The 22,257-nt window shown below is 46.3% G+C and overlaps 1 protein-coding gene across 1 annotated transcript in view; it reads left to right on the forward strand.

The window, feature by feature from the left end:
- LOC146796165 (uncharacterized) overlaps nucleotides 1-22,257 on the forward strand; it is a 202,136-nt gene that overhangs the window by 175,048 nt on the left and 4,831 nt on the right. The window contains exons 5-7 of the mRNA XM_085628568.1: nucleotides 15,870-15,953; nucleotides 19,743-19,889; nucleotides 20,367-20,498. Of these exons, the coding sequence (XP_085484694.1) occupies nucleotides 15,870-15,953; nucleotides 19,743-19,889; nucleotides 20,367-20,498 (363 nt within the window). The remainder of the gene's footprint in view (nucleotides 1-15,869; nucleotides 15,954-19,742; nucleotides 19,890-20,366; nucleotides 20,499-22,257) is intronic.

The raw sequence follows: 22,257 nt of genomic DNA on the forward strand, positions 1-22,257 counted from the left end.
CTCTTAACCCAGAACCATGGAGAGATCAGGCACCCGGACCCAGCTCAGCTCAACCTTGCGATCTGGCTCCTGAAATCCTAGAATTCGGTTATCTTAATCTTCCCCCTGTATGAACGTCATTAGAGAAGCTAGACGACCTACCACTAGAGCTTGCTACGCAGCCAAGCGGAAACGTTTCATGATCTATCGTCACAACAATAACTTCAATCCCCTAGATGTGTCCATTCACCACATCATAGGCTATTTACTACACCTACAAAGATGCAACCAAGCCTACACGTCTATTAGATTGCACCTTGCAGCCATAGCAGCTTATCTACAAAACAGGCAACATCTATCACTCTTTAGAGTACCTGCCATAAAAGCCTTCATGGAAGGCCTCAAAAGAATAATTCCCCCCAGAGTGCCACCCTCACCTGTGTGGAACCTAAACATCGTTCTCACAAGACTAATGGGGCCTCCCTTTGAACCTCTACACAAATGTGAACTTCAATTCCTAACATGGAAAACTGCCTTTCTTGTATCCATTACTTCCCTCAGAAGGGTCAGTGAGATACAAGCACTCACCATTCAAGAACCATTTCTGCAAATGCACCATAACAATTCCTCCCTAAAGTCATTTGTCCCTTTCACCTAAACCAATCTGCAGAACTGCCCGTATTCTTCTCGCAGCCACAGACCATCACAGAAAGAGCTCTCCACACACTAGATGTAAAACAAGCCTTACTCTACTACATCGAGAGAACACAACCCTTTCGTAAGACCAAACAGCTGTTCGTGTCTTTCTCACCACTTCACAAAGGCAACCCCATCTCTAAATCTGGGATAGCTAGGTGGATTGTTAAATGCATACAGATTTGCTACCACAAAGCAAAACGAGCGCTATCTGTTCCCCCTAAAGCCCACTCTACACGTAAGATAGGGGCTTCCATGGCATTTTTAGGGAACATCCCCTTAGATGATATCTGCAAAGCAGCTACATGGTCAACACCGCACACTTTCACCAAACACTATTGTGTAGATGTGCAAACTAAGCAACAAGCTAGTGTGGGCCAGGCTGTACTCAAAACATTGTTTCAAACCACTGCAACAGATACTGGTGGTCCCTGCTAGGAGCGAGTACTGCTATATAATCTATGCACAGTGTGTAATCTGCAGCTCATATGCCTCGAACGGCAAATGCTACTTACCAGTATGCATCTGTTCTTGGCATGTAGAGCTGCAGATCTACACACGCCCACCCGCCTCCCCGGCTACCTTTATCTGTTCCAGTTTATTTTATTTAGATACAACACACATGGGCATCTTCACTGCTTATTACTACGCTCCATCATTTCCCTGCTGGCGAAAAACAATCTGAGAATGGAGCGCAATACGATCCAAAGGAGGAGTCACATACCTCGTGACTTCCAAAGACTTTCCAAGAGGAAAAACAACTGCAAACATCCGGGCCCAACACCAGATGGCGATCTATGCACAGTGTGTAGATCTGCAGCTCTACATACCAAGAACAGATGCATACTGGTAAGTAGCATTTGCCATATGGTAGTCCAATTCTGCATTTTGTATAGTTGCTGGTTGATATTTTGCACTATTTTGTGATAAAACAGCCTTTGACAGCAAGGAAGCAAGGTACAGCCTCAATGGTATATCATTGAAGTTCTAAAACTTAAAAACGATAGCATGACACCTGTATTTGTAAAGTGCACATTCACCTCTGTTTTTTTTAAATCTGTTTATTCTATTTTCAATTAACAATACGGACATACATAGAATCCAACAGATTTCGTAGTAGACATTAAGCCGCTTTCTTGTTAGACAATATGCACAGGTTTGGGGTCAATCAAGGCAGGTATATATCTCTAGCTATGGTCATCTTGTGTCCCCCCTATCGTTATTATGTATGCTGTTTGTGCTGTGTTGCGGGAACCCTCTGTGTTTGTCTCCTGTCTGCACACTTCGTATGTGTCAGTCCGGCGAGTATTTACTATGTAGTGGCCAGTTAACTAGGGAGGCAGTTACTAAGGAGATGGGACAAATTATATATCTGTGTCTGAACTAGGGTGGGGAAGTGAGCTAAAGAACGATGAAGGATTCAACCCAGATCTGTGACTGGGGGTGAGTGTCTGAAAAGTTTCAGCGCTCCGTCCATCATCTCCTTGTGTTTGCTTTTGTTCGCCCTAAGTTGGCAGGGTATGCCCAGACGTGGGTCCCTTGCTCACTTTGCCTCTGGAATCAAGCTAGCCTGGCTGATGAGGGCTGTTAGCCGAAACCGGTCCCAGGATGCTTGTTTCCGGTCCAGGGAAGACATGGCTTGGCATTTCGGGCTGGACTGTTCCCATGAGGCACAGGGTCAAGACTGATTTGCATATAGTTGTGTCTGAACTGGGGTGGCGAAGTGAGCTAAAAAACGATGATGGATTCAACCCAGATCTGTGACTGAAAAGTTTCAGTGCTCCGTCTATCATCTCCTTGTGTCAGCCACAAATTAAAACATAACAGGTATTTGTGTATTAAACTGGAGCTCGTTCCGGTTCCCCATCTTAAAGAGTTTGCGCACGTTCGCCTCTTAAGAGAGCTTGGCGCTAAATAGCAGGAGTTTATTTTTACTCAACTCAAAAGTATTCATTTTTATCAACCTCTGAAGGGTGAATGGCTGAGTAGACCTACCAGTATTTAAACCTGTGGCAATGAGGTAAAACACAGGCTTCTGGAGTGGATGCATTAGTCCACTGAACCACTAGGCCCAGCGATCTGCCTGTCATCCGCATAATAAAAGGATGACTGATAGTTTGAATCATTCCTGGTTCAGGCCTAGGGCAGATGTTGAAGATGGTTGAGCTGAAGGATCTAGGCTGTGAGGGGGAGAGATGCATGGGAGATGATGTGGTTATAGTTTGCCATGAAAGAGGCTGTCCAGTCCAGTACTTTTCAATGAGTACCCACACTCAGGACTCTAACCATTAGTGTTGAGCGGTGAACATGTCGAACAGAGAAGAGAGGGCAAACCACATCAAAGCAGTAGCCTCTTTAGAACCTGCCTGGGTTTTGAGCTCCTCCATAGTTGAGTCTGGGGTAGATTCAGTCCCTCTGCATTGACGGAAGCCAGCCTGTGCATCTCAAAAGGACAGCAGAGCCAACTCAGTGTTCCATCCTTCACATGTCGATGAAGTAAGCACCAATCAGTTTGTTTGTGTGGTTCTTTATCAAATATGCTAGGTGAGGCATTGGCTGGAGCGTGGTGAGGGAACCCACAAACCGTCCAAGGAGGGATCGGAATTTTTTTGAATTTTCTCCATCACACCCCCAAGAGTGTATGTGAGGCAAAGGGCACAATTTAAAGCACTGTCAAATGCATTGTCTAAAATCATTGATTTGAGAGGCACTTCTGAAAGGAAACTAATGTAATAATTCTTCAGACTCTGAAACACCACCCAGGAACATTATTCGTGCACGACATCAACGAAAAATAAAATGTGTACCCTATTATATCACCGACTGTAAGCACAGAGCCCTTTTCTCAGGGTTGAATAGTGCTTAGCCGCTGAGTATGGTTTGCCTTCCTGTAAGTTAGGAACCACTTCATAAAATGTATGGTTTTAATGATGGGCCAAGCCTGGCAGAAAAAGTGAAATATATATCAAGCACCATTACAATACCCGACAACCAGAGATCTGACACTGGTCTGGCCTTGCTGTTTTTTGGTTTTTTTGTTTGTGGAGTTTTATATAGCGCAAACTAGACCCGAAGGTATCAGAGCACTTGACATGAGCACCAGTTACGTTACAGAAGGACACATTAATTTTTTTTGTTAGGCACGGGAGCTTAAGTGATTTGCTCAGAATCAGAGAACGTTTAACGCCTGTTCTCTTAGGGATGTAAAACACTGGGCCTAGATTTGCTATATATCAGCAGGGAGTGGGGTGTCTCTCGTGCCATGCATGGCATCGCTTTGCAGCATGGATGGCAGAGTCAATTACCTTTTGTGTGCAAAACCTTTTTTTCAACGTAAGGTCTCTCAAGTGGTGCTCCATGGTAATCCTTTTGCTCCATGGTACTCGAGCCCAAGTGTGATCTATGCAAATACGGGATGGCAGGGCTTGAACACCACAAACACCAATAGGTTTTGACACAAAGCCTGATCAACTAAAATAGCATGACCTAGCTTAGCGTGAAATCCTAACACCAAGGAAAGTCAGGCGTAAATGAGAGGCAGCCGGAATAATGAGTGATAATCCTCTGCATTAGACGTGCAATTGCTGCAAAATTACCCCTCTTACATGACTTACACTTAGGCAGTTGTGAGGCTGTAGAATTTGGTACGGTAGGGCTTGCCTCAAGTACAGCTCTCAAGGAAGGTGCAACTGGGTTGTCTTTGCGCTGTATCTCAGTGCCTTGTGTCATCTGCGCACAACTGTTACTAACTCTGGTGCTGCACCTTTTGTTACCATTCACGCAACGCATCGCTGCTGATTGTCACGCGGCGCTGCATGAATGTTAGCTAACCTGAGACTCAAGGTGTAAATCTATTTCACGAGTTTCACCTGTCTTCAGATCAGGCAACCACGAGCTGTACATGAGCTAAATTAATGCCCGAGCTGAACTTTGCCAGGCTGAGGATTTCACAGCCTGTGGATATGACCTTTTAAGTCGGGTAAAAGTGCCATAGGTTCCTCCCCCCAGTGATGAGGAGGAGTGCCACTGATGACCTCAGACCTGGGTGCTTCAGTTTAAGCCCTGAGGTGCCCAAGACTGAGTGTCAATCAGTGAGACCTTGTCACAGAGTAGCGTGGGATCAGCATGTCTCTGTGACAAGTAAGGGACTGCTGTTGCCCCTTATTGGCTGACCTAAGGTCAGCCAATGAGAGAAGGCAGCAGTCCCAACCCTCCTGGGACCTCCGAGGCTTTCATCCCGGGGAACTGCAGGGCAGGTAAGTTTTATGTTATTGAATGTTTGGTGTGTACGTGCGTATTGTTTAAACTTACACATTTGTTGTGAGTGAGTGTTGTGAATGAGTGTGTGTGCACGTTTGTGAATGCATGGGTGTGAGTGTATATGTGTGCGTACGTCAGAGGCACAACTAGAATCAAATTTCCAGAGAGGCTAAGAAAAAATTTCGGGAGGGCTGAATCTTTAAGCAATAGGCAGAGTGGAACTACAGGGGCTCTTAGAAGGGGTGAAACAACAACAAAGCCTCATTAACATGCAAATGATCTTTTAACGACCTGTGAAGTGCTCCGGGTGCGGCTGTGTGTGTGCCCGGGAAACTGTCTCATTCTGGGCTGCCACACACGACGGGGGGGGCTGAAGCCCTTGGAGTCCAATGGGCGTTGCGCGCCTGGCGTACGTGGCCTACCCGCCCAGTCTTGAAATGGGAAAATAGAAGTACAGGTACTCCGTACCAGAGTACCTTCTTGCTTCTGAGAAGTGCCGGTACTCTCCATTTAAAAGTATTACATCTTTCTTGAGATGTGCCAGTAATCTCCCTCTCAAAATAAAAAAGTGCCGGTACTCTGTATCCCATTTAAAGCACTGTACCCGCCCCCTCCCTACCAACATTTCTGCCCCCACTGCCTGAGAGCCAAGTGCACAAGGGGTAGATCCACTTACTTAGGATTCATAGTAAGTCGGGCACTGGGACATCAGGAGTAAAAGGCCTCAACCCCCACGGTTGTGCCCAGTAGCCGCTGCATACCCCCGGCCCTCTGGGAAGGGTTCTGTCATCAGTATCTAGCTCCCTGTTGTGTTGTGTTTTAATGGTGATTTTACAGCTCGCTCATCACCCGTGAGGGTATCCAGACTCTCTATAGCAGGAGTGTGAGTCCAGCCCTGGGACCAACTTGAAAAGCCAAGTCTTCGGCTTCTTGCGAAAGTCAGGAAGAGAGGCGAAGGCTCCCGTGTGTTGTGGGAGGGCGTTCCTTCGATAGATACCAGGTATCAACTGCAGCCTCCGTTTTGGCTCAAATCTGATTTACCGTTGATGACTGTTGTAACGGTCTAGTCTTTCACCCGAGAGGGACCCATCGCCCGGAAGGGCAATCACACAATGTAACACTCTCTGGCCAGGCGTGGCCAGAGAGCTTAAATAAACGGGCGGAGGTCGCATGGGACTTCCGGCCCAGACCGTAACCCATGAGTATGTGTCATCCATGTATGGCTGCTCCCTAGCTGTCCCAGTCCTACTGCATTGGACTTTACACTGGCGACGAGGGTGGGTGTCATTAACTGCTCACTGCTGTACCTCTGTTGGTGTGGACCTGGTGCCGGCTGAGCCCCTTCGGGCGCCTGCTCGTCACGCCGCAGCGCCGAAGACCAGCGCACTCCAGTCACTTCCTGAAGCACACCTGCAGCCGCAAGTGCGCGTCGGAATCCGGCTGCTGCACTCATCGCGTGTCACCAAGGAGGGGATGCGGTGCCACCTTGCCGGCCTCCACGCATCATCGCCTGCTTGCTCACAGTGAGTCTGTGCCCAAACGCAGCCTTGATGTCACTCACACGCGTGCTCACTCCAACTGCATCCAGCGCCTGCCGCGGCCCTCTGGTTCTCCCGCTTTGCTTCGTGGATACAGCCACGCCACCTGCTGGTGGGAAGAAGCTACTGCACGCCCCCAACGCGCTGAGTTTGCTGCTCTCACTCGTTTGGCCCTGCACATGCCCAGTGACTCTGGTTGTTGTGCACACACGTCTGGCGGGGCGCTAGGGGAGGAAATACCAGTTTGTGGGGAGTGATTCTCATCACCCTGATATCCCGGGAGAAGAACGGAGGAATAGTCAAGAGAGAACAATAAGGAAGGCTTGTTCACGGTGATGAGGCAGATCCAGGTAGCTCCTTTCCCAGCTCAGCTGACCCTACGGAAGAAACCACGTTGTTGATGCCTCCAAAAGGCCACCATGTCAAACCCAGGTGCCGCAGCCGCGCCTGCGGCCCAACAGAACGCGCCCCCTGCTCAACATGTGGCACAGCCCACATCACAGCACTCCCAGATTACAGCGTTGCCCCCGTTCAGCGAGCTGATCGATCCTGCCACGGCATCACCCAGGTGGATGGTGTGGCTTGGCAGGCTCAACAATTACTTCACCGCGACTCGCGAGACAGATGGCGAAGTCAAAAGGTCGCTACTACGCCATTTTGGTGGGGAAGAAATATACAAACTGTTCGCTCACCTTCCGAACACAAGCCCTCCCACTGACTACGATGCAGCCGCCAGGGCGCTAAATGCCCATTTCGACCCGCAACTCAACCCCGACTACGAGTATTTCAAGCTCCGTCAGGTGCGTCAGAGGTAAGGCGAAACAATGGATGCATTCCACGCTCGCCTGCGAGAACTGGCCAGTACCTGCACGGATGACGACCAGAATAAGTAGGTGAGAGCCCAGGCAATTCAAGGGTGCCGCAACAAACATCTTCGGACCCTCATACTGCGACAGCCAGGAATCACCCTGGAAGACATCCTTATCCTAGCAAGGTCGCACGAACTGTCCAATGCCAGAGCAACAGTCATGGACGCCACACTTGCCCAACAAGCAGAAACGCCAGCAACTATCAAAACGGAAAGAGCAGATGCCATACGCACCCCATCCAGAAGCACCCGAGGGCGATGGTCAACCAAGAACTCGCGAGGGCAGCGCTGTGGCTACTGTGGGAATGAAGAACACCCAACAGAGGAATGCCCTGCACAGGGTCAGACATGCTCCAAATGCGGTATTCCCAATCACTATGCGAGCATCTGCCGGGGAGGAATCCGATGCAGAGGAGCGCGTGGAAGACGACCACTGTATAGAGCAGTGCGACAGTTATCGCTCGACGAGGCAGAGAACCCCAAAGCGATGAAAACAGCCAGTCGGAAGCAGTATTTAGAAGACTCATCCACTGATGATGAGGTGGAAGCCTATCTGATATCATTCGCAAGTGACCTTAAGAGAAGACGAAGACCTCAACCGACGTGCGCCATCGAGATCGCAGGAACACCAGTGACGGCCCTAATTGACACAGGGGCATCTGTAAACGTCATGGGCTGCCAACAGTACAAACAACTGAAGCCAAAGCCAGTGTTAACCCCATCAAACGTGAAAATCCTAACGTACGGAAATCAGAAGCCGTTACCTCTAAAAGGAAAGATGAAGGTGCAGGTCAAGTCCGACACTCACGAAGTCACTACGACATTCCACTTCATAGACCGAGAGGCAGACATCCTAGTAAGCAGCCACACGGCTGAGGATCTAGGGCTGGTGGCGTTCGCCAACGCAGTCAAGACATTGCGGAACAATGGCATCCTTGAGCTGTTCCCACAACTCTTCAAAGGCCTTGGGTGCATGAAGAGGCCTCTGGTGAAACTACACATTGATAAGGCCGTGAAACCAGTTGCCTTACGACACCGTCGGATACCTTTTCACCTCCAGCCACTCGTCGAGCAAGAGTTGCAGAGTCTAGAACAGCAAGGAGTAATTTAAAAGGTCACCGGACCGACGCCATGGGTGTCGCCCATGGTCATTGTTGAGAAACCGAAGCAGCCCGGGAAGATATGCCTCTGTATCAACATGCGCATGCCGAATCAAGCGGGAGCGACATCTCACCTCAGCGGTCGATGACATCCTTGCTAATCTCAACGGCTCCAGATGGTTATCGAAACTCGTCCTCAATGCCGGCTACCACCAGCTGAAGTTGGCGGAAGAAAGTAGGTACATTACAACTTTCTCAACCCATCTCGGACTACGTCGCTACAAGAGGTTGAATTTTGGTATTTCTTCGGCAGCGGAGATATTCCAAAATGTTATGTTATGTTATGTTATTTTCATTTATACAGCGCACAGCTACTCGGAAGTGTCCCGGCGCTATAGACCACTGGGGAACCCGTCCTGGCTATCCCTGTGAGATGGTCCCTTTCTGGGCATCTCCAAGGTGAAACCAGGCATCCCCGGCGTCTGTGGGGGGCCGTTGTAGAGATGAGGCAAGCTTAATGCCCAGAGTTGCCGAGTGTGTTCCTGGTTAGAGTAGGTACCGAGGCGAGAATTATCGAGTCCGTTTTGACCCTGGTCCACGACCCTGCCGCGTCGGGAATTGAACCCTGGTCCCTGGCCGATTCTCTGCTTACGGATCTGCCACCTCTAACCAGTGAGCCACACCTCTCCAAATGCAGTCAGAGAGATGTTATCAGGACTTCAGGGGATCCTCAACGTCACTGACGACATACTCATACATTCAGCAACGCTAGAAGAACATCACCGTCACCTCCAGGCCACCCTACAACGTGTAGTCGACCATGGAGTGACATTCCACAGGGACAAATGCCAATTCTTTCAAAAATCTATTGAGTTCTTTAGCTATGTATTCAGTCAAGACGGTGTACAAGTAGACCTCAGGAAATCGCAAGCCATTCAGCAAGCACCGGCTCCTACCACAGCATCAGAGGTCTGGAGTTTCATGGGCATGGCCACATACTGTAGTCGGTTCATACCCAACCTTGCTACAATAGCCGAACCTCTAAGAGCTCTCACCAAGAAAGATGCTGCATGGAAATGGGAAAAAGAAGAGGAAGAAGCGTTCCAAAGGGTAAAGTCGACCCTGTTGAGCAAAACCACCGTGGCCTACTTCGACACTGCACGACGGACGGAAGTAATAGTGGACGTCAGCCTCGTAGGGCTAGGAGCACTCCTCGCCCAAGAGACAGAGCCAGGGAAGTGGGCCCCACTAGCGTTCGCAAGCAAAGCGCTCACACCAACCAAAGCTCGTTACTCCCAAATTGAACGAGAAGCGCTCGCTATCAAATGGGCTTGTAACCACTTTCACTTCTATATCAGTGGACACCCCTTCAAAGTCGTAACCGACCACCAGCCACTACTCCATCTGTTCAGAGGCACCGCTCCGCATCTGCCCCCCAGGATCGAAAGTTGGGCGATCCAACTACAGAAATACCAAATGGAGATAGAGTACCGACCCGGAGCCAAGAATCCGGTCGACTGCCTGTCACGACACCCGCCAGAGGAGCTCCCAGAAGACAATGAACTGGAACAATATACCGAAGAATACGTGCGCATGCTGTCACAATGGGCCTGTCCACAAGCCCTCACGATAGAAGAGATCAAAGCAGAGACGGATAACGACGCAGTACTTCAGAAAGTACTGGAAGCCCTACGCCGTGGATCGTGGGAAGGATTCCTCCAAGGCATCACAGGATGGAATGATGCAGACTGAACCCGGCTGGGGAAAATGTGGAGAGTCCACGACGAACTAAACGCTACCGACAGTGACATGGTACTACAAGGGTCACGGATCGTCATCCCAGTAGGCCTCCAGGAACGAGCGACAGTTCTGGCGCATGAGGGCCATCAAGGGACCGTGAGAATGAAGTCGCGGATGAGGGAAAAGGTGTGGTTCCCTGGCTTAGAAGCGGCCGTAGACACCGTTGTTAGGAACTGCTGTGCCTGCCAACTCACCAGCAACCCAGAAGCACCAGTGACGGTGATAACGGAGGATCCAGCGCCCTCTCCGTGGTCATGGGTGAGTCTAGTCTTCTGGAGTTTCCCCGACGGAAGAGGGACTGCTGTCCTGGTCAACAGTTACACAAAGTACCCTCTCGTGGAAGTCATACCATCTACATCATTCAACTATCTGCAGCCAGTGCTGGAGAAGGCATTCGCCCTGTTTGGTCTATCTTAAGTGGTAAAAACCGACAACGGACCACCGTTCCAAGGAGGAGAGTTCAAGGAACTATTAACACAGCTAGGAGTCAAACACCACCGCATCACCCCACAATGGCTGCAATGGAAATGGCGAGGCAGAACGCTTCATGCGAACACTAAACAAAATACTCCGAATAGCAGTGGCAGAACAGTCTGATCCTGAAGTGGCCCTTCACCGATTTCTAAGAGAGTACTGAAGTACCCCACACTGCACCACACAACGGTCGCCTTGGGCACTGATGCTGGCTGGGACCTGAGAGACACCATTCCAGTGGCAGACAGCTGGGTGCCCGAACCGTACAATCCAGGTAACACACAAACTCGACGAACTGTGACTAACAATAAAGTTAGCCGTCAAAGAAGAGCACGACCCCGAGTCATAGCACCAGGATGCACCGTCCTAGTGCGCCACCGCCGCAGTGGAGGGAAATTCCGCACAATGTATGATCCAGGACTGTGGACAGTACTGAACATCAACGGGACTGCCGTCACCGCTACGAAGAGAGGGGAGACTATCTCCCGGAACATATCCTGGTTCAAGCAGGTACAACTGGATGATGCTGAGCCGTCGCCTCCCAGTGGCCCAGGTGATAGAAATGGCGGTCTGTCACTGCGTACAGATGACACAAAGCAGGAATCACGAACCTGTCATTCCACCCACAGAATGTGGACAAGATAACATCAAGGAAACTGCGTCAACAGCCAGCCCGGTGAGAAGCCAATGTGACACGCAGCACCGGTACAATTTGAGACCAAACCCCAGGCCGAATCAGAGACTGGCAGACTTCGCATGTTGACCTATTGTTGACATTCTGGTTGGACACTGATTTGGGATGGGATGTAACGGTCTAGTATTTCACCCGAGAGGGACCCATCGCCCGGAAGGGCAATCACACAATGTAACACTCTCTGGCCAGGCGTGGCCAGAGAGCTTAAATAAAAGGGCGGATGTCGCACGGGACATCCGGCCCAGACCGTAACCTGTGAGTATGTGTCGTCCATGTATGGCTGCTCCCTAGCTGTCCCAGTCCTACTGCATGGGACTTTACAACTGTCAGTAAAAAGCTGAGCCATTATCCCGTCGGACACCATGTCATATATCCTGCACGTTTATACAGCTTCATCAATTCATCTCTTCACTAAACGTAAGGAATGGATCTACGGAGCTTTTGATGTTCAGGACTGAAATGTTCACGAAAAGTCGCTGGAGTTGGCCCAGAACATAGCTGAATAGTCGCCTAGTTAAAAAAAAACACGATCGATTACTAACGATCCCATCAGCTGCAATTTCTATTTCTATGACGTCTTGTTTTTGCGCACAGACAATAATAATGCCCTGTCCAAAAATATTTGCAAATAACTGCTCAATATTATTTTTAGTGAAGAGCGCCACCTGCTGTTCATGATCGGTGCGTTTCTGTAGTGAACGCTTCGCACTTTCAATATTACTATAGAATAGCTTAATATGAATTTTCGTCTTGTAAAGATGCACCTTCGTGAAACTGCGGTACTATTTTAGACAGTCACAGCTGTGACAGGAAGGAGAAATAGTAATGCAGTTTAACATTCCGTGGTCATCATTTGATCATAACGAGCAATATCACCATTTGATTGACTGTTCTCTTTTTGTTTTGACAAAAAAAACCGTAGGCAGTGTTTACACCTGGTGTGGAGAACGCAAGCTGACAAATAATGTTTTCATATGGGTTTCTGGACGTCGGGAGCGCTGTAATAACATATGTTCGTAGCGTCCAGTGACACTTTCATTGACGTACCCGCTTCACCGAGGGCGGGGCCCTCTGCTGTGTCTTCTGTCATCACCTGTCGGCTTTTGACCGGGCGGGTGGGCTTCCAGGCGTTGGCGGGGTAAAGATTTGCCTACAGAAATCTGCCTCCCTTGGAAGCACAGGAGCCAACTTTAAGCATCAGGGGAGGGTGCCCTACTCTCCCCACATCCTCCCTCGGACCCGGGGGCGATTTCGAGAGAGCACTGGAATTGCCTTGAGACAATGGAGAATAACATGCAGGCGCGGATTTACCTCTTTTCAAAATATATATTGCATTATTTCTGTAACAAACTTAACATAAGCGACAGAAAAATGGCACAATACAAAAAGAATATTGCATGCCCTAGACACTTTGCATCGATTAATAACGGTCATAGAAAGAGGCTCTGTGGGAAACAAAAAGGGTCTCCCTTCGATCCAGGTCACGCAGATATGAAATGTAGAAGTAGGTTGTACGACTATCATCCATAATGTTCAAGGGGGTGTATCATATGACTTCGAAGTGGCATACCACCCTGATGCCCCCGCATCCCTATTCACCCCTTACAGGCGCGCAACACCCATTGGACTCACAGGGCTTCAGCCCCCCCCGCCCCCCCTCTCGTGTGTGGCAGCACGGGATGAGACACCTTCCCGGGCAAAAAAGCAGCCGCCCGCACCCGAGCACTTCACAGGTCTTTAAACGACCATTTGCATGTTAATGAGGCCTCGCTGTTGTTTGACCCCTTCTAAGAGCCCCTGCAGCTCCACTCTGCCTATTGCTTAAAGTTCAGTCCCCCCCGAAATTTTTTCTCAGCCCCCCCCCCCCCCGAAATTTGGCTCTAGTTGCGCCTCTGACCCCTCTTACCTACTACCCACTTGACCCATATACTCCCCATTACCAGGGCACTTTCTGGTCATGAGTTCAACATGGTTTTGGCAAGTGGTACCTGGCCCATGTTTCACACCAGCTAGGAAATCCGGCTTTAAACAACAAAAGTTTATTTTATGGGATGGTGGACTGCACCACTGAGAGGGGGATTCCCGCCACAGCTGCTGTGGAAGTGACTGAAACCTTCGATTCCCCGCACTGGGGCGTCCTTTACAGGGTTCTGCACGCAATGGGATTTTGCCAGGAGATACTTAAGTGGATAAAACTTCTGCATACTGACCCCATTTTAAGGGTAAAAACTGGGAAGGTGAACTCCGAACAAAGAAAGGCCCTCGATTGTGGCATTCGGGTGGTGAGCACGGTGCACGCGACCTGTGTTTATGCGGATAGATGTGCTGTTGTAATTCCAGGACATGCTCAGAGATGTAGAGAGTGGGTTGAGATCCCTGAAGGCACTCGCCAAGTTCTCAGGGTCATACTTAAAAAACGAAAAGCCTTATTTATTCCCGCTAAAATGGATAGAGGAACTGGACTTTAGGCTAATGCCTCTGGTCCGATTGATGTGGTAATATGAGACCGTCAAATATTTAGATGTCAGAATCTATCACAATGATTCTGATCTAATAGACGGCAAGTGAACAAGAGCTCTTCTGAACATCTGGGCCTCCATATCCTTTTGGAATAAACCGCTGTGAGTGAAAACCAAGATTACCGCTGCCATTATAATATTGTCGTCTTTCGTCCATTTATTTGCCAATTTCCCCTTCAAACGGGTTCTTTACCAATCTGGATATAGCTTTCAAAGACCTGTTATGGGGTAAAAGGAGACACAAACTTGATCTCCTCAAAATGTAATGCCAAATCAGAGAGGGTGGACTTGGCAATCCAGATTTGAGAATTACGAGTTAGCCACTCAGCTACAACGTGTTGCATGATAGGTGGCATACCTCCCCCTTTTCCTAAGGCCAAACCCATACAAGAGACAGCAAGAACCAAGTCACTCCCGTCTGATGCCATATTAACCCCAACCCATAAACTGAAAGCCCATATACTGCTGGACGTGGCAAACAGATGTTTGCACAAAACCCTACAAAAACGGTGACCAAGGCAGCATTTGCTCCACCACCACCTCTGTGGTACATCCCGAGCTTAGACAATCAGCCGCCCACCTAAATATACTCGGCTGGTCGAATGCAGATATTTCCAGTATCAGAGATCTATACAAAGGCCCCATACTACACACATTTTCAAACAATACAACATTTGCTTCCAGTCCCAACAGGGCAATTTCTGATGTTCAGTGCTATGACGCGCATGATAAGAAGGTCTGTCCACAGGTCCACAGCAAGTGGAAGCTGCACAAACACACATAGTCCTGGACACATTATAGGACTTAGGACATGCCAGGAAAGCACTTACAAGATTAAACAATGCCTTAAGACAGATGGGCAAACCTAACTCTCACGCATTGAAACTGGCAGGGTGAATCGAATAATATGTTCTCCAGGAAGGCGAAGTTCAAGCTATTCAGTGTAACATAATTTAACATACATATCTAACACCGTAGTGACTACATAACATTTAAAAACCAAGCCGACCAGTGTCCAAGATGTGAATCTGACATGCTGCCCTCTTCCATATGTTTTTATCATGTAGCGAAATCCAGTGTTCCTGGACGCAAGTCACATAATCACCAGTAGATACCACCGACTTAGAGCTGGATGGATCCCCCGCATTCCTACTTGTTGTGATTATTGCCTCCTCCCAAGAAACATAAATTAGAAATTGCTGGAAAGATATATAAGTCTTTGACGCAGTGCAACGCAGGAAGCGACCTTGCTTCACTGCGTGAACGAGCATTAATGTGCTGTATTTACTACTATACGGCGTATTCCTGTCCTTATCTAGTACTATTGCACTTTTGACTGCCTAGCGCCAATGCTGGCACCCTTGCGTCATGGTGCAGAGGTGCCTGCGTTGCAGGCAGGATTGTTTTTGTGCAGGAAGGGCAAGTTGGAGTTAAACAAGAGGTATTTTGCCCCTGGTACCGCGCTTTCTAGGGCCCTGCCCTTCTTAAGAAAAATGTATTATTTCTAGATATTTAACTGAATGTGACCCTGCTGTCTTTATTAATAAAGAGGCAGCTTACTTGGCTTCATCACCATAAATCCCAGATACCATATTTTTTTTTCCTTGGAGTATATTTTATTTTTAATACTTAGAAAACTAGAAACATATGGCACCCGGCAAAAACCAAAGAAGCGCCCAGATGCCCCTACATTAAGTTTTTTCCCCGGCCTTGTGAAATCTTCTGACAAGCCTACACTTTTCAGCCACCTTTCCTGTGTCTTCAGCAAACAAGTGGGTTGCATCTGCCAGCCAATATTCAACTTGTCACAAGACATTTGTACATTTCATTTTAAGAGAATGCAATATGTCAGGAGCCGAAATCTCAAGTAGTGTAACAGTAATTGTTGATCTTGCAATCCAGCATTAAAGGCATGTTCCACAGCTGTCCTTTGTTTTCCAGTCTCAGCTAGCGCACTCCATTGGGACGGGAGAAGAAATGATCAGCAAAGCAAAACAGAGCCGGAGCGAGAAGAAAGCAAGGAAGGTGAGTGCCAGAAAAGTGATGTACAGCAAGAGCTTCCAAGCGAATCCTACTCCATCTTTTGACCACTTGAGCGCTACAGAGTGAAAGATATCTTTGAGAATACTTATGGCCATTAATCCATAGATGAATCTGTGCAATAGTGTTTCTTTATGGTTTTCAACAGGTGTGGGCGATGTCAGACATAGTACTTGGTCTGCCCTCCTGTCACGCCACCCGACTCCTGGCTTACTTTCTAGCACTCTTAAATATCCTCCTGTCCAGAGAGAGCACCCTAGCCTCATAAATACCTAAGAACAAATATATTCAGCTGTAATGTCATAGACTCTATTTGGTCTCCAGCTCAGCCGTTGCACAGCCTGACACAGACCTTCTGAATTCTGTAGGCAACTCATTCCTTAAGCCCCCATGAAGAGCGGTTCTGTACATTTACTACCTTTTTTTTAAGTTTCAAAAAACTTTGTCAGCATATTAATAGCTCCATACAATAATATCAACTCACTGTTATCGCACAGTAGTGAATGCGTACAGATACACAAATGAAAAGATATGCCAAACAGAACAAATGGAGGTTTCGAACGAGCATCAAAAATGTGTACGCAACTAGCGAATTACCACCTCACTGGCAAACCCTCGCTGAGTCCCCATACAGCTGGGTGTTGAATGAATAGTTCGGAACATATACTTTGGTCTCCACAAAGCAATTAACTTCCAGGAGCAGTAAAACCGACCCTCAACAAAGGAGGCAGCTCAATGGCTGCATTTATGGTGTTGTGTCACAGAAAGAAAGGGGGTTCTGAACACCAGTTTGAATGCACCCTACTTTGTCACCCGACACGGGAGTACAAACCCAACCGCAAATAGAGACCCATAAATGCCGCAAAAGGTATGAAGGGGAGGGTATGGGGGACCAGGGAAGAGGGGGAGGTAAGGAGAGGGGAAAGGAAAGGAGAAAACAGGAACAGGTAGCGAGAGATAGTACAATAAAGGGACTATTTAAGACCAAATAGTGTCGAATACATCCAGCTGATCGTTAAGTTTCTATATTACCTGTTCATGAGGGGCCGTTTCAGCCAGTGCCGGTAAACATTCTTTCAGTGTGGGTGGCGTCTTTGATTTCCAGTGTCTTAAAATGCATACATTAATGACTTCCAACAATGTGTTCAGCCACTGCTTCTGATAGGTTGTGATTTTGCCTACCTCATGTGTAGCCTGCAATAGTGCTAAATCCAGGGAATGTTGGAGGCTGAGCTCAGTGGAGTCCAGGAGCACCTCCTACACTGTGTCCCAGTATGGCTGAATTCCGGGACAGTCCTATAATATCTGTATAATATCTCCTTTAAGGCAGGTATAGCGCCAACACAGAAAAGAGGGTGCAGGCCGACCCAGTGAAATTTGAAAGGAGACCAATGCCACTCATTTAAAAAAATTTAAGTAACTGAATTTCAGTCTAGCTTCCCATAATCTTATGTTGTGAGAGTAGAGAACCTCTTTCCAGTCAGCCTTGTCGAGAGAGTCAGCGAGGAGTGGTTTCCATCTATGGTAGAGCGATCTAGTTGGCTGTGAATGGATATGAATGATGAGGGTCTAATACAAGCCAGAGATAACTTTTTTATGCATGCACCACATGCTTAAGTACCAGTGAAGGGTGAAGCCGCCCAGGGTCCGCAAGTCTTTAGCCAGCCACTGGGAGAAAAGGGCCCTTAGTTGTCCATATCAGAGAAACTGCATTGACTCCGGATGAATTCTTGCTGAAGATCGGCAAAGGACCTGATGTTGGCTTTCCGTATTAGGCGATCAAAAGTCAGACTTCCCCTCTCGATCCACAAAGACCAGAGGAATGGTTGTCCATGCAGTATGCGGACCTCATTATTCCATATAGGTGCCGAAGAGTGCAAGAATCCCCTTTGATGCAGACGTTTATGAGCAAATTCCAAAAGCTCTGCATACTTTGAGAGACATCATCTATACTTTGGTAGGTGATGACACCACGGTATTGACCCTCTTACAATAGTTTTCTATTTGCTGATCAGGGCAAAGGGAAAGAAGTGGAACCTACACCGTCCATTCCGGACAATGCCCTTGACTCCTAACGCAGGGGTAGGAAGGGCAGTTCCAGGTTTACCAAAGAAAAGCTGGGGTAGCTGTAACTGGTTTGTCTTTCCAGAAGTTGTCTGGTTCAGACATTGAATCACTGAAGTGGTTCTGCTCTGGAGAGGGAGAATCAGTAACCCACTGGAACACATCTTTGTAAGGATGAGAGCCGACAGTACTCAAAGCTCCACACATTCCTCGCCCAAACCAAAGTATCTCCCTTAAGCCATGGCTATTCAGCCATTGGAATGTTGTGTGTGCATGGACAAGCCTGCCACAAGTACTTCTCAATACAAACAGTGGTCTCCTGGTGTGGGAAGATCTTTAAAGAAACAGAGCAGCCTTCAAAATTAAATGACACCAAAGCAAAATATATACTGCAGACTTTTCCATGGCATGCCGATACTAAGGCATCACCAGCAGAGCAGGACACATTGCCCCTTCCAAAAGTGAACATGGCTCAGTGTCCCACCAGTAGGGTGGCAAAATATTATAAGGAGAATGGCAAAAATCTTTGCATGGCCCAGAGCTATCCTCTTTGTGTATGTTGCAACACACAGGTCCTCTCAGCTGCCTGGAGTATGGATAAGGCTCCTGTGACTTCCGTCAAGAATGTGTCACCTACTGTGGACATAAGAAAGACTTATGTGGCCTATGCAATAACCACCAAAATTAATCTGAAAGCAGCCGTCAGTAGTCAACTCTGGATTTTAATGCCAAAGCCAAGAAAACCCTTAGTCCTGCACTACTACCTCTTTAGCAATAAACCATTACCAATAATTCTTTAATTTAAATTATGTCGCCATTGCTCCTGTTTCTTTATGGTAACCCCACCTCTGCCAAAGTCCTCCACCGTCTCTCTGCATGCAATCCACCTTAAGATCAAAGCTTGACACCCCACATCTGCTGAATGATTGTCATATTGGTAGTGTAGTTGTGGTTATGGCTTTCTTGGTGAAAAATTCTTCGATTTTTCTTACATAATGCCATGAGGGCACTCTTAATGCCACTCGCAATATTAAGTAAAGTACATGGCGAGCTGTTGAGTTTGTATGCCATTGGTAGATACTTGAATCTCAATGGTAATATTAAAGTGTTCAGTCTTTGGAGGCCAAATAGAGGAAGTTTCATGCTCTTTTTGTTAGCTCTACTCAGGTGGTGGCTGTCTTTGGATAGAGAATAGTATGTTCCCCACCACTAAAATACTTTGTGAGGGAAAACTTAATAAGTTCTCATTATTCCAGTGCTTTGATTTTTCTAATTCGCGCATAAAAATGTAATGAGCTATAATTTTGTCCACAAAAAGTATCATAAACATTCTCGAATTATTAAACATGTCTAATAGTTATTTTAATGTTTTTAATAAACAATCTCGTTTTTATAAAAGTTATAGAGGTGTATGTAAAAAGAAGACATTTTAAGTTACAATATTGTTAATTTAGAAATGATTCCCTTTTTATTTGTTATAGAATGTTTTTGGAATCAATGTCCTTTTTGGTGAAAGAAAAAATTACTTTTGACTAGAATGTAAATATTCTTCGGAAGATAAAAAATTGAAACATTTGCACACAATTTCAAAACATTTTCAGGTATTAAACAAACTGACAATTTCGGGAAGTTGGAGAAGTTTGAATATTTCATATAACTATGCCCTTTGGCATTACTACAGACATCTAATGATTGGCTTTTATTTTCCAGGCCATGTCTAAGCTGGGCCTGCGGCAGATACACGGTGTCACACGTATCACGATCCGGAAATCTAAGAATATTTTATTTGTCATAACCAAGCCTGATGTCTTCAAAAGTCCAGCTTCAGATATCTACATTGTATTTGGAGAGGCCAAGGTGAGATTTTCTTGATTATTTGAGAGACTTTACTAAAATAAAAGTGATAGAGTATTTATAGACTAAATGAAAATATAAAATTGTTGTGATGACATATGACTAAAGTTTAAATAGTTAATTAAAGCTTTTGAAACCTTAAAGATTATTGTAGGTTTCAAGAACCAATTATTTATTCCTCATAATTCCTGGTATAATGTAGAAAAACATTAAAAAACACATATTGTTTCAAACAGGAAATGCTTATTGAAAGTAGCTTGTAAAATAGGATACAAAATAGGAATCAGTGGTAAAATATATGCAAAACTATTATTTTATGTTTAACATAATTTTAATTTTATGAATTTGAGCAAATCTCTCACATTCTCTTTTTCTGTTTTTTTATATGCTTCTAGTCTCTTTAGTATCCAAGGTGTCCTCGAACTTTCTTGTCTATATCTCCCTAGTTATCATATTTGACTCTCTTTACCTTTCCCTCAGATTGAAGATTTATCACAACAGGTCCACAAGGCTGCGGCTGAGAAGTTCAAGGTCCCAATGGAGCACTCGCCTCTGATTACAGAGGCTGCTCCCACACTCACCATTAAGGAGGAGAGTGAGGAAGAGGAAGAGGTAAGGAAGCAGCCCAGATTTGTAGGCCAGATCCCTTCCATCGGGGAACAAAGTAAGGTCCACTATAGACCTGGTCTGAGGATTCATAGAAGCAGTTTCATAAAACACATATAATGAAGTGAATGAGAACACAAGCCAAATATAAGATAGTAAGGGAACACAAGCCAAATATAAGATTGTAAGCAAGAACCATTTACAGAATAAGTAGTGATAATCACAAAGAATAACGAGCAGTAATCCGATACAGATTCTTCTTTTACAAAAGGAGGAATTCATAATAGGTAAGAAGCAAAAACTACACACAGGATAAGGAGTGAAACTACATATAGATAAGAAACAACAATTATACACAGAGTTATGAGCATCACCCAAATATAGAATAATATATGACACAACAATTGTATATGGAATTTTTAGCACGAACCACATATACAGTAGTTTAGTGACACAATCCTTTGTCACCCAGACTTTCTCTTTGTCTTGTTGAATTGAGTATGTGGGTGATTTTGTTGTTGTTGAATGCCACTCACCAGGCTGAATACTTTTATTTCAGCTACACTGTGCCAATCAGAGTTCTTTTTATAAGGTCTGCTGTCAGTATTGCTTTGGATAGTTTTAAGTTCAAAGCACAACTGTAAACCTCTGAATCAATCTCTTATTCCCAAAACTAGGTCCACTTTTGGCATATTAAGGCCGCTGTCTGGTTATATTTGTAGTTGATAACACGTTTACTGTCTCTCCAAAGCACGCTTGAATTGAAAACATTGGCGGTGCAGCCTTGGCTAAGAACACGTTTTAGCTCTTTCTAGCAGTGACGCCTGCAATATAGTGGTTTGTAGCATGAAGCAGCACTTGTAAAGAAAATGCAATAATCAAGTAGCATAGGCTGTTGCATGTCCCTTAAAGTGATTTACATAACATGTCAGCCATAAACAGGAATTTTCTTTTTAGGCTCTATATATCCCCTAAGCAATATCTCACTGACTACAACAGTCAGGGCCCTCAAAGATCAGACACCAGTATTAGTATCCATTGGAATACACAGCTTGTTAGTTCTTCAGGCAAGTGTGTGTTTCAAATATGCTTAATTCAGCTCTCGCTACTTCACTAGGCAATTCCCTTCACCCGGTCTACCTCTGACAAGATAGAGCAGACATTACCCTCTCCAAAGTCAATTCTTGGATCACTTCCCTCTATCAAGGACCGCCTACCAAAAAAATGCAACAGCTCCAACACACTAAAAAGAGCATCAGTGGAAAATAAGATCATAATTAAAATTCAGTATCTTGTCTTCAATGAGGCCAGTCATTATTTAAGCCTGAAAAATACATCTCATTATGTGCTTGTATGATGTCTTCATCGCTTCCAACCTCATACTCATGTACACACCTCCATCTTCTCCGTTATGTACGACTGAATTTGTACATGTTCCGTGCATGGCTGCCCAAAGGCATCCTGGTACTACAAACGTATTGCTTATCCCAGGAGTTCCCAGTTAGAAGATGCCAGAGGCAAAAAATGAGTTTTGAACCTTTTCAGAGAGGTGAAGTTGGAAAGATGATGAAGTTCTAAAGGGAGGGCTTCTTCCATTAAGAAGCTTCTATAAATGAAAAGGGGTGGCCGGCTGCTCAGTAGAACGTATTTTTTTTTTAAACAATCAGGAATTTGGATGAGGATGACCTGAGAGTTCTGATAGGGGTGTGAGGCTGGACTTGAGATCTAAAATAAGAAAGACCTGTACCAGGAACTGCCTTACGGG

Source organism: Triturus cristatus, chromosome 10 (assembly GCF_964204655.1).
Source record: "Triturus cristatus chromosome 10, aTriCri1.1, whole genome shotgun sequence".
Taxonomy (NCBI): Eukaryota; Metazoa; Chordata; class Amphibia; order Caudata; family Salamandridae; genus Triturus; species Triturus cristatus.